At 35.0% G+C, this 14428-nt stretch overlaps 1 protein-coding gene across 1 annotated transcript in view; it reads left to right on the top strand.

The window, feature by feature from the left end:
- Positions 1-13954, top strand: part of fz4 (frizzled 4) — a 30620-nt gene extending 16666 nt beyond the window's left edge. Inside the window, exons 2-3 of the mRNA XM_090111376.1 lie at positions 10681-10856; positions 12640-13954. Coding sequence (XP_089967502.1) covers positions 10681-10856; positions 12640-13277 — 814 coding nt within the window. The 3' untranslated portion in view covers positions 13278-13954. The remainder of the gene's footprint in view (positions 1-10680; positions 10857-12639) is intronic.
- Positions 13955-14428: the final 474 nt, after the last annotated feature.

Below are 14428 nucleotides of genomic sequence, written 5' to 3'. Positions count from 1 at the left end.
AGTATAACAAGTTTATATATACATAATTATTATGTATATGCATTTTATATCATAACAAATGGTTTTTGTTACATCGTTATCTCCTTTTAATACAATAATGTAACAATGGACACAAAGCGTCATATTACTGCGTCTTTTTTCCTCTCTCAGATTTCTATACCGTAATAAGACGTGTAGCAACGCAACGGACATGTCTTGTGGCATCTTGTGGTCACTACACATCGATCGGTGGATATCGTGTTTGTAAATATGTACTAATTTGTTAGCTGGGATCAAATCTTTTTATATGCTCGATAGTCCCTTCTACATAATATTGGTGAAGATGATTTTAAACATGTGAAAACATCCAAATAATGTGATATATATTTTAAATTAATTTAAAGGTCTGCAAGTTTGATTTCTTATGATTTCTTAATTCTAAGATATTATTAAATTATGCATAGTTCTAAATGTAGGTAATTATTACTCTGATGTGTCATAAAATGCATGATGTGTCAACGTTAAGAATGAAGATATAAATAATCGAGATATTAATACATAATACTCTAGTTTTAAATAGACCACCTAATTTAAAATAAACCAAAAGGACAAGATAATATATTGCCTGAATATTTCTCGAATAAAACGGGCCTACTCTGCGGTCTTTGAACGCTGGCCTACGAAAACCAATTAACATAAATTTCAGAACAGTTTTAGTAGACACCTGAGAATATTGGATTATTAAACATAAATAAACTCTGTGGCTTTAAAACAAGAGATATTATAGCGTATCCCGATGCTGCGTCTGCATCATTCTCGTTAGTCACGTCAATAAAATTGTTAAATAACTCTCATATTTATTTGTTTAAAAAAGCACTGTTTATAAATAAAATACGATATAAAATTCATTGCGTAACTCTGGCGTTTACGTCCTCTTGTCATTGAATTTTTTTCTCGTTAGGCTCATTGTTGACCGCGTGGTACTCTTTCTTTTTCACTCCCATTGACTTTGTAAGAGGAAAGTACAGCTATCTCTTTTCAAGGTTTGAGGCAAGGTCAGCTCGTTAAAAGATCTTAACAAGACCCGTGAAAGACCCGACACGGCGGACCGGAAAAAAGATAATTACTAGATGGTACCTACTCACTAAATTTATTTTATTTTATTAAGGTTTATACTTTATATTATAATATTGAACTTATCTTATTTTTATGTAGATAGGTACTATTTTCCGGTAGTTCCAGTATTTGTGCAAAGCACCCTTAGAAACTCAAGCTAGTGAGTTTGTGAAAAAGAAAACACGCAATAATTCATAATGAAGCATCATTTAAAAAATTGAAACGTAAGATAATTAATATACTTATTTTAATTGGCCAAAAATATCGCAGTAAGTGCAGTTATGTCCGGCGCGTGTCCTTTTCACACCCTGATCACTTCCATTCTGCTGTCTCTTTCATATTATTGTATCTTCTCGCTCAGACAGGCATTGGTAAAGCCAGGCCTTAGAGCCAGGCACACGAAGGTAAATTTTATTGAAGCCTCAATTGAATCTTATAAGTTGGTTTGTAGTAATATGTCATTGTTTTAACGACGGATCTCAATGCCTAGCACATTTTAAATGCCATCACACGATACAAGTACATATTACCATAATATGATAATACTTTCTGCTAAAATGTGAAGTACGGAATAGGACGCAAATCGCAATGAAATTCGAGGGAGTAAATCCGACAAAATGTATATTTCTATAAGTAAAAAGTTTATGAATAAAAGAACTGTCATTGACCTAATAAATACTATCCATAATTGTTCCATCTAACAGCAAAAGCTCACAAACATGGCATAAGCTGAAGAAATTCAAAATACTGCGAACGTAAGGTCAATCGAATATCAATTGGTTTGGTATCGTGGTCGTTAAAGCAATTAACTCGGTGCCCGCGCCTCAAACTGGTTCAAATGAAAGAAAAAAGTATTTCATTGGAAATGACTTACCGCTTCAGATGGATACTAACAAGCGTTTTATAGAGTTGCCAATTTTAGGGATCCGCAGCTAACGCACCCTTTCGAAAAGAAAAATATGATTGCGTTGTTTTGAGATGCATTCAAACAGAGGAACATTAATTTTATTTATGTGTAATTATAATATACAAGGTAGTTTAATTTATAATACTGATGACTCTAAAGAAAACGTTAGGTAGTTGATGAAAAACCTAACTTATCATTTGGTGTCGTCTTCTCATTGGTATGAAAACAAACGCAAAACAAAATCAATCTCCCCAAAAAACAAACTCACCATACTGCAGCATACCATAAAATATTTCTTGTTTGATACCTAGCGGCTAGCACTGTGGTTTGTATTTATATTATCGTCGCGTATGTACAATAAACCTATTGAATGTTAATCCCGTCTCGGTAATCAATCTGTCAAATGATAATCACCCATTATAGACGCTAAACAGGGTCCCATAGATGGAACTTGGCCCTTACTATACAATAAATGGTAACTTAACGCCTACACACAATTTTTATATCAAACATAAATTGTTACAGACCCAATACACTTATGGAATCATTTATATTGAAATCGCGCATACAATATGCTTATAACATTCCTTAAAAATTAGCTATCGAGATATCATAATAATATGATATAATCTATAAGCCTATCACTATCGGAAGTATGTATTAATCCGACCTTGCTTTGTTCTGGCCCGCGGTAGCTATCTTTGTCAATATCTTATCGTGGTTATCGCGCAAATATTAATCACAAAGGGTTAGAATTGCGAGCGGTAATGACGATAGCCGCCAATCGCCATCAATCATCATTCTAATCAAATAATACCATTAAACTAATTTAATTAATTCGTATGTCAACAACTCTTTATTGTACATGTTATTTAAAAACAACACGTTCCATTGTTGTACTTTGTCGTCGTTGCAGCCTTTAGATACTCCCTCTGTAATTGGACACAATACAGGCTAGAGAAATTATTTATTTATTATCTTTCTTCTTATATATAAAAATGAATCGCAAAATGTGTTGGTAAGCGCATAACTCGAGAACGGCTGAACCGATTTCGATAATTCTTTTTTTAATATATACCTTGAAGTACGAGGATGGTTTTTATGTAGAGAAAACCTAAATATGTACCACGGGCGAAGCCGGGGTGGACCGCTAGTTTATATATAAAAATGAATCGCAAAATGTGTTGGTAAGCGCATAACTCGAGAACGGCTGAACCGATTTCGATAATTCTTTTTTTATTATATTCCTTGAAGTACGAGGATGGTTCTTGTGTAGAGAAAACGTAAATATGTATGTACCACGGGCGAAGCCGGGGCGGACCCGGGACCGCTAGTCTTCTTATATATAAAAATGAATCGCAAAATGTGTTGGTAAGCGCATAACTCGAGAACGGGTGGACCGATTTCGATAATTCTTTTTTTATTATATTCCTTGAAGTACGAGGATGGTTCTTATGTAGAGAAAACATAAATATGTACCACGGGCGAAACCGGGGCGGACCGCTAGTTATTTATATACTAAACTTTCTTTTATAATAATTAAATTCATCAAAATTCATATTGTAAATTTTTACGTCCTCCTTTTACTTTTTTTTTTTTATTTTTTTTAACAAAATAAGGAAAAAGTACAATATCGTATGCAGATTGATAAAAGTAATCTTCCGATACTGTAACGTACTGTCGTCTTATCAAAGAATATTCGTATCGATAATCCCCGTTCCTTGCGAAGGGTAATCACAAGGAACGGCTGCACGTGTAAACGCAGCTTTACAATATCGTAAATCGGAACGATCGAGATCGTAATAGATTTGACGAGTTCGAAATGGCTTTCAGAATTCCCGGCCAAATTACGAGTGCTTATGTCTAACGGTCACGATAATGCTGCGTCATGTAGGTAGCCCACACTTCTGTACAAAAAATATGATTTTGAGTGTTTTTGTAGTTTTCAAAGTGCTCTTTGGAGTAGCCTTTTAAAATATTTATTTGAGAATATGATTTTATCCCAGATTAACAACACAAATAAGGATTTTATTCTAGAGCTACCTACTAATTAATCAAAGGTTTAAATTAATAATTATATTTGAAAAATAATAATTGTGAATGCAGTATCTTCTGTATTCAAAATTTGAAGTTGATACGTAATGCTCGTACAAGGCTCGTACTTAGAAACAGCTAAAGGTTTGAAAAAATGAAACCCGTAACTACTCAACAAGCACAATACAAATAGGTCATACATATTTAAAAATGAATTTATAAAATATTCGATCATCCGTAACAAGATGGCTGCTTATTATTCAGTATGGCCGTCTCCAATCAGCGGTTACGCAGAGTTACACCTTGGCCACGGACACCGGCGGCGCGACCGACGCGGACGGCGCGACCGGCGGCGCGGCAAGTCGCGCGGCGCGGTAAGCACGCCACGGGCAGTTGCGTTCGCCGCCGCGACCAGTGTAGACGAGGAGACGAGATATAGCTTTATCAAAGTTAGCTCGACGTTGTTTGGAGAGTAGCAGCTTTTTTGCTCAAGATTTAATGTTTGGAAGATATAGTGGAGTACACGAAATAAATAGAAATCGTGTTACAGACGGAGAATTCCACCAAAAATATGAAAAATATAGGCATGATGAAAAATTATGTTGCGGGTGGCTAGACTTCCAAATAGCTGGTCTAGCTAGAATTTCTGCAATAAAAGCTTCCGTCTCCATTTTCGCGAAAAAAAAAAACAAACTATTTTAAATTAAGTTCGCTCCGGGAGTAGTCGCCGCGTCTGCCGCTCGACTCCGTGGCCTGCGCCGTAATAACTCATACATTTGTTTCGATCGCTAGTCGTGCCGCGCGATTCGCTCGGGGAAATTCGCCGGTCGTCTCGCTGGTCGCCGCTGCGCGTGGCATGCCCAGTACATTTCCATACATTTGAATCATTCGCAAGACGCGCCGCCAGTCGCGCCGCGCGAATTTTCGCTATAGCGAATTGTCCGTGGCCAGCACGTTACGCTCAGACAAGAAAGAAAATGTAAATATATTAATTTTATTTATTTATTTATTTATTTATAACACTTCATTGTACAAAACAATATAGGAAATTTGGTACAAATTAGTGAGGTACAAAAATTTTGCACAATAGGCGGCCTTATTGCTACACAGCAATCTCTGCCAGGCAACCTGGTAGGAAAGGAAATGTGAGAAGAATAAGGATAGCGCAAAAAAGAAATAAAAGAAAGAATATATTTAAAAAAAAAATGCCTACATACTACATAAACTACATATACTGTACATAGATACCACATAGTTATATAAATATACTTGTATTATACACTACACAAACTACAATATATATATATAACAATATATACAAAAATTATAATTATACATAAATTATTACTAATACAACTATTGCATGGCTAGATAATGAGCTTTCAATAGGGACTTAAAAGAACTAAGCGTTTGTGCACGTCGGATACTTTCCGGCAAGGCGTTCCAGAGCTGAGCTAATTTTGTATGCAATGGACATTTATTTTTAAGTTAGCAAAGTGAAGCATTATGTAAATACATCCTGTCAGTTTCAAAAGTAATGATAACCATTTTTAAACAGACCCGAAGATATACTAAGATGAATATGATTCTTTTTATTTTTGTACATAAACGTGTCAATTTAACATTAAAATCCTCTCTAGAATATAAAACGAATATCAAAAGATGCTATAATTTATCAAATAAACAGCTACATGGATATATAAAATGCATAAACCAGTATCCATAAAATATTATTTATGATACATCAAACATTCGTGGAAACATTCTATTTTGGCATAACGAGCGTGTAATTTTATTGCTAACTCGACTGCAAACACCCACATCTATCATTGTCTATTGATTATTTTGCCGTTTAAAATATTTTAGATTAGATTAATAAATCATTTATTAGTAGAATTGCTCTAAGAATAATTACTATTGTATAGAACTCGATGAGAACACACCTACCTACTTTAGTTTATTTCTTTAACGAGGGTTGGATGCATTGGCAATTTGCCCCCATAAAATGAACTTAATCAAGCGAGAGACACCATAAAAGACAGGTCGTATTGGTTCTAACGAGCTCCCGACTGGTTCCAGTCTATCAGCACACCGGCCTTCTCGGTATTAATACCGTTCAATATTTATTAGTTCAAGGGAATTGTAGAAAGACAATTAAAAATGAGCTTGCAACTGCAAGGGATATAGGCAATTGAATGTAATCGCGGATATTGTTTTTATTATCGTTATTGAAAAGGTATAAAAATGTGCTCGGAACTTCGGAAGTGATTAATCTAATTACTGGATTTCTTGTTAGTTTGTTGCTGCAAATAAGAACATGTACCTACGTAAAATCAATAAGTAAAAATGATCTATTATTCCATAAGCAATTATCATACAATAGCTACTAAGTACACGCACGTAATTTATCACGCATGTAATTTTGTAAAATAAAAATTACGACGATGATTCACTTTGACATCTATAATTAGTTTCGTAAAAGATCTCTCGGTCTCGCCTACCAGCCTGTCGAGAGAATAAATCCACGTTAATAATCCGCCGTATAAATTAAACGAGGTGCGACAGATATAATCGATCTGCATTCCGCAGGATATAAATAAATAATATAATTTAATGTCTTATAAAGAAACCCAATATTCGTTAACCCCTCGTAACATATGTAGGCAGTTCATTTATTTACCTTCAAAAGGCATCAATCAAATATGATCTCAGCGTTGATCGAATATCCATTCCAATATTGCATGCGTCCAAAATTATTAGACCCCTGCTTTTCTGAGAGCTGTTATAATTTTTTATATGAAAAACAAAGATGCGTAAGCTAAAGTAGGTCTTAATAAAATGGTTAATAAAATATGGTGGTCCGTTCAACTTAACTGCATCCATATTTAGACACCTGCTGTGAACTCGTTCGCCATTTCGGGCCTTCGTTAAAGGTGTAGTCAACAGTCTTCTTATTGCCCTTTGTTAAAATTAAAACATGAATGCGAGTTTTTATATCCACCGCATTTACATGTAGCAATATTTTAATATTATAAATCATATTAAATAGATGCCTTCCTCCACGGAGTTTATACGAATATAAATCTTTCAGTTCCTCAAAGCATTTTAAAGGAGTCGTAATGTATTTTTATTTCCGTTTTATAGCAACACCCAGTTTCAATTTAGAATCGGCGCATTAATATCTTGCAACAGATCTCTGTCAAAGCAGGGCCTGACAGAAATAGTGCATCCTGTTTCGAGCGCGTGCAGCAGACGGCCTAAGCCGTACCCGAATCGAATAATCGATTTTACGATGTCCAGAAATAAACGCGGTCCCTTCATCGTATTCATCTGCTACGAATGGTTAGCGTTTGATACCCCCAATAAAGTTAGCCGTTTAAGAATTTGATTATCAAAACGATGCCATATCGTTTCTTTAGCACATACCGTAATAGAAAAAAATGTGTTTATAAGTTATCTTTGTTGAACATAATAAACTGACCAAACTGCACGTTTATGGTCAATCAATTAATTATACTTATCTTAATTATAGTTGAACAGGCAGATGTTTCTCTATCTTCATAGTTACTCGAAAATACTTAATAATGTTCCCACACCGTTACCTTACTCCTATCTAACCAGATTCCCAAACGCCACAACGATAAAATAGATAGTCTTTAATCAAATTCGAATATAAACCTTCGTGACAAGGATATAAAAACATCCACCTAGAAATAAAAAAAATTACTGGAGATTCAAGATGAGTATTGAATATTGTATACATACTTACATATAGGTAATATGAAAGGGATATAAAATTAAGAATATTATTAGAAATCAGGCGAGACAAACCGAAAATATCTTGTAATGGAAAATAAATAATAATAGTGCCCAATATCATGCGTAGTGAGATTTCAAATTACCTCAACTGTAAACTATTAAGTTCGAAAAGCGAGACGAAAGCAAGGGCGAAGTTAACCGGCATATATCATGTCAACGTTTACGATGGCCGAAACATTTGAAAATAAGACAAAAAGGCGAGACTCGCCGCGTGTGTGGGCTCGTAAAACTGCCACCATGGAAACTTATGAAACGTGTACCTATAAGATCCTATTACATACGTTGCCTTATTTACCAACTAGCGACCGCCCGTAACGGGGTACCAGCTTAAGGAAGCCCCACAGTGATCGCTTGCCTTTGAAAATATTTAAAACTTCAATCAAAAAAGGAAGATGCCCGCCAACACATTTATAAAATAGGCTACTTTTAAAAACACTGATAGTCAAGAAATTTATTAAAAACTTTTATAGATCTAAAGACGCATGACCAACCGTAAACTTTCAAAGCTTCTTCACACAACCGTAAAGAAAATCACTTCTTTCTTTACATTAAGTGCTGATAATATAAATAGCATAACGGAATGTTATTTTATTTTCGTTATTTACATAAAATCTTATATGGTTCTTTAAAAATAATTTTATAGCGTGAAACCAATCGTTTCCCGCCAGATAACATTATCGTTTAATGGCCACTTGGTGCACGACATGACGCCATGTGAAATAAGAAAAAATAAAATGCTAAAAGCACCAGTCCGTTCGCGCCTTGATGTAATAACATTTGCATTTCTTGAACCCACGTTACGAATGCTCGGTTCAATCGATAACTTCGCATGATTATTTTCAATCCACTTTGTAAGTACTGTGAGCTAAATGTTTATAGTGGCGCTTATACGTTCACCGAAATTTTAACGTTGTCCCAATTCAAACTAAGTTCTTTGGCGTTTTGTGGTTTCAAAAGCTTTTGAAACACCGCTTCAACGAGAGCCTAATTAACACAATGCAAATCGTACAAACATTAGTAAAATGTTAGCCAACATGTGTTGGCGTCGGAGGCCGGATCAAACACGCTAGCGGCCGAACAAACACCTAGTGTTTGGACTATCGCCACTTTCGGTTCTGTTCAAATAGATGCCCTTGTTTGTTCAAGTGCCAGTGACACGCCACCGCGGGTCCTACGACCAACCTAACATTAGCTCTAATAAATTTTCCAGCCATTGTTATCTTCAGTGACGAGGCAGTTATCCTACGGGTCTCGCTAAGTTGGTGTCGGCCGAAAACAAGGCGACACCTTTCTTGTCCTTTAGAAGGATTTACCTGTCACAGGTTTTAACGAGCTAAGTAAGGGTAGTCGGATTGTAATTTACATGAAATCAAGCGCAAGAAGCTCGTTAAGAGGACCAGTTTTTAAATATGAAAAGTAAACACGACTACATCGTTAAAAACATAATTATAGATTTTAATATCGATGAATTTTAATATTATACCTGATAGAGTTTGTGCTAGAGAACATGTACTCATATCAAAAGTATTTACTTAAAAAGTTATCTTTACTGGTTTTCATATTATGCATGGAAGCAGATTAGATGTTGTTGTTAAGAGTGCCATTATAGTTTATACGTTTACCATGACATTGCGTCACATTATACAAGCAGAATGATTCCTTCATAATAAACCAGACGTAGTATATTAAGTATAACCTCCCGTATAAAAGAGGTTTTTACTAATAAAAGCTTACCAAGAAATCAAACGGCCATATCCATTTGTGGGCTCGACACTCTCTATTAGGCCCCATACTCGTACGGTAAGAACTATGAACGAGTTCCAAAGAGCCATTAACTGTTTAAATACCTACGTTAAATACCGAATGGCGACGCTAAGAAAATACCGGTAGCTTCAAAGGAGCTTCAGAACTGTCATTATCTAAAGAAAATGCTACTTACTATGGAAAAGTTATTGTTATGCGTTTATTCTATCACTTTTACGTCGTTGGCCATAATTGGCAGAAATATTAACCAGTTTAATTAATAGCCAATTGAATCAACGTCCATTCTATAATAACTTTTAAATAAATAAATAAAACTTTTATCACAGCTATTACTGCAATATAGATAAACTCTAATATGTGTGAAGCCGAAATCGGCATCTTTGTTTATTTTTTAACCTCTATTGAAATTACAATATTTTAAACAAGCCCGTCCTTATTTTAAATTCATATGAAACAAATAATATTAATTAAAGTGCATTTATATACAAAAGTAATTAAAAGATGTTCATTGCCATTCCCTTCACGGGCATAGTTAGGCATCGTGGACAATTCCGTCATGCGGCACCTTCACCACCTGTCTTGAACAGCTGATTGTTTAGTCAAAAAATTAAATGCTTAATTATTTTAATTAACCACTGGCCACCATCTTTGGATGTGTTTCAACTTCGTGTAATGTTAATTAAGAACCAGTACAATTGTAGAAAAATTAACATTTTGTTTGTTGATGATGTTACGTACAACTTAACAAAAATGTAATTTAATTATAAATTCAACGTCAACAAGGTTATTTCAATACCCAAGCCTATAATTTGTATATTTCCAATTATGATAAGGTTCGGGTCTCTGTGGGCAAATAATTATTGATACCACCTACCTACTTTCGTTGTCCTGTATTGCTGATGACTTTATATGATTTAATCTTCGATCATAAATAACGATGATTTAATATATTATACTGAAACAAAGCAAATGTGACACAAAATTCTCTGTCTCTATTGTAATAATAGATAAGTTACCAGAGTCTATTAAACACACAACTCATGAAAATATTATACTTCCAGGTGGGTCGTGGTAGCTGGCGCCTGGCGCGCGAGTGTCCTGCGCCCTCCCACCACTCCTGCAACATCTCGCAATGACAGACACTCTTCATTGCTGCAGCTAGCTGCTTGGGGCGTGCCTGCAGCGCTCACTGCAGCAGTATTGGTCACTAGAGATGTAGATGCTGATGAATTAACTGGTAAGACTTCGATAACAATTTTAATGTACCTGGTTCTACATGTTTACGATTGTACCACTATAACTTAATCACATACAAACAATTTACTAGTAGTAGTGTACAAGAAACAGGTTAAAGTTTATAGCGAAATAATAAATGAGGTTTATGTTGTTATTTTACAATACTGTGGCTATTCTCGGTGATGTTCGAAGAAATCCACATTGTATATGTATATGGCAAAGCAGCTGTTGTTAATACATAATTACCTGTGTAAGCTTAAAATACCTTGGTTTATTTTATGCGGTTACAAATGTTCTCTAATTATAGAATAGTACTTACTTAAATTTATTTCATTTGACAACAATGTTATGATGAACTATTTACAAACGAGTACCTACAACGTGTTTCCTTGCATCAGCGGCGAGCATTATCGAGCGAACCAAATCATTACTATTCTACTACACATCCGTAACAGAACCCCAGAACGGTGGCAATTCGCGGTTTAATACTCCTTTGATTCGATTGGCGGCGTCTTCAAAGCGATTAATCTTGAACCAGTGCACGGGAGCACGCATTCATGCGTTCAACATTGAGTGTTTTGTGAAACCGATCCATTGTAATTCGCTGTTATGTATTTCCCTACGTGAGTACTGAATGGGCCTCGGAACTTACGTCTACACTAAGGCGAACTAATTCTATATGCTATTATGAACACGAAAGCTAAAAATGTTTGAATGTAGACGTAATCCAGGAGTAGCTAATTAATAATTACTCTGTTAAGCTGAAAAGTAAATGACACTGTTAAATAACGGTTTTCATTACTTGTTGAATGATTAGGGAGTATCTCAGGGCATATTTTTACTGTCTCATTAACTTGACACAGCAATAAAATGGTTTTGTTCACTGATAAATTTACTAATTCATATTCCTTTTATAAATATGGAACACTTGAGCATATTATTATCTGGAAATAGCCTTATCGTTTAAGATAATTAAATGCTTAAATCAGACAGAGGAACATTAAAGATACCGCCTGATAATGCTTTGTTAGAACTCTTTACTAATCACAACATACAGCCGAGGCAAGTGCCCTGTAAATAATTACCCACTGAAGATCGTATGTAAAAAGCGCCGACTTAGATAAAACTGAAGTTTGCGTTGCGGTGCTACTGAAGTAAAGATAAGAAAGAAACGCTTTGACAACAACACTGGTAGCTTTATCCTAAAAATTAATTCATCGTGATAAAATACACAAACGTTCATATGTATTACGCTACCGGCTACACAATACGACGGTATTAATTATTATCTATACAATCTTGAATTATTTCCAAGTTATAAATAATTTCTTCATAAATGTTGAGCTATTATGAACATAACTTCCTTTGTCCTATATTAATTCTTTAGAAAAATTAAAATGCCACAGGTCCGATTCTCAGGCATATAGCTGTTTCAATCAAATCTGGTGCACATTGTTCTTGAATTTTATTATTTCCACGTCCATTATCCATCGCGTCCAAAGAAATGCTTAACCATTATTCGAGCCGTTAAATACGACACCTTTCCTCCTCGCTCGCTCGTATTTCAATTTTAAATCGGCCCTTTTAAAACTGCCTTATTAATGCAGTCTTTTTTCTCGCCGTCTGTTTGTGTAGGTGTTCGCTTTGAAAGTGCTTTATTGGAAATTGGAATGTTATTCATCTCGCGAGAAAGAATCCGTATCCGCTAAAACTGTCTTTGAAAGCAAGTTGACTTCACAAACCCTTGAATAATAATAGCATTAAACATTTGTCTTTTGTTCCAGGTACATGCTATGTGGGAAATCAATCCAGCAAATCTCTACTCGCTCTCGTTATCATTCCCGAAGCTATTTGTTTGCTCTTGGGATCCGTATTTTTGGCATCGGGACTTCGAACGGTTCTTCGGCGGCCTACACCGACTCTAGCACCAGGGCCACTTTTGAATGGTCCTCCGCAAGCACACACTGATCAAAGCATACTACGACTCGGTGCCTTTACTGCGTTATATGCTGTTCCTTCTGCTTGTATACTAGCGACCTGGATTTACGAATTTGCTTGGAGAGACGACTGGCTTGCAGCTCCTGTGCCTTCTTCTGAACCGTCAACGCAACCACGACCAGCTTTTTGGGTGTTTTTATTCCGAATATTTGCAACTCAAGTATTAGGTGTTATGGTGGCTGTGTGGATTGCAACACCAAGACTTAAAGCGATATGGAGAAGAATAAGCAGCCCAAGGAAACCCGCATTAGCAAAATCACCCGTCGGACCACCACCTACACCTTTAACATTGCACTGTTATGCAGGGCATCCCCACACACTAAATCGACATCCACATAAATACGCAACTTACAGACCTCCCCAACAGCAATCTTATCGGAAACCACGGCATTATCACTATTCTGCTGGTGAAACTATTCTATGACACCTCAATACTTGTAAATTTAAAATACCCTTGTGTCTTTCTAATTTATGTTTTGATATACTTAGTGATATAAAAATTATTGTGCCATCTGCGTTTAAAATATAAAAATTATGTAAAGACAACATTAAAAATAAGAATATTTTATAATTCGATATAATGAGCCTGTGTCAATTGTAATTGAAGAATACACATTGTGTACACATTCAAGCAGACTAAGTTTCATAATATTCATCCTATAAATCGCAGTAATTCTTGCCACTTTGTAACTAAAAGACTGGAGGAGGAAGTAGCAAATAAGAAAGTATAATTTTACCTCGCAAATTACATTTTTTCTACAAAAGTTTTAAATAATATGTGCAGTTTTTTTATAAAATGTGAATATAAAAATAATTCATAAGAACTGATTTTCTAGACGTAGCAAAAGTTAAATTTTGTACTTAATTTTAGCTTGTAATTAACTACAAATTAGTTATATAGGTGTTTAATAAATTAATTCTGTACAGTTTTAAAAAGAAAAGGTGTAATCAGGTGTAATAAGATATCAACCCACCTTAACATAGGTTCTGTACAGTATTTTGTAATATATTATCTTAAATTTATATTATTTTTAAGGTACCTAACTGAACATTGTAAATATTATTTGTTACAATTGTAAATATATTTTTTTTAATAATGTGTTCTGTTGTTTTATTATTTCTATATACCTACTTACATATATGTATATGAAAAATTAAGAGCCTCGTAATCTTTAAGACTTCGATTTATGTATATTGTATGAGGTCGTAGACCTAGAACCCTGTGCCAACATAATGCACAAGGAATTTTTTTTGGAAGGAAAACACCAATAAAAATAACCCAAATATGTAATGCTAACAGCAAAGGTATGCAATAGTATTGAATAGTGTAGTAATCAGTTTACCTAGGCTTTTAAGAAGTACTCAGTAAAGTACACAAGATACTATTATACTCCATATAGTGTAGGTATATACATACACACACATGCAGTGATGATACAGTGTAGGTTTTCAAAAAATACTAGGGTGTAGTCATGGACGTATAAAAAAAGACGGACACCGTATTACGAACAAACAACGTGAAGCCACCATAGTAAGCTAGCGATCGTGTAAAGACAATAAACACGCACACACTCT

This window comes from Colias eurytheme, chromosome 17, assembly GCF_061535395.1.
Source record: "Colias eurytheme isolate Ceu_HAF_F1 chromosome 17, ilColEury1 Martin Lab GWU primary, whole genome shotgun sequence".
In the NCBI taxonomy this organism is placed as follows: Eukaryota; Metazoa; Arthropoda; class Insecta; order Lepidoptera; family Pieridae; genus Colias; species Colias eurytheme.
Note: the sequence above shows the minus strand (reverse complement) of the source record. Positions and strands in the feature narration are given on the sequence as shown.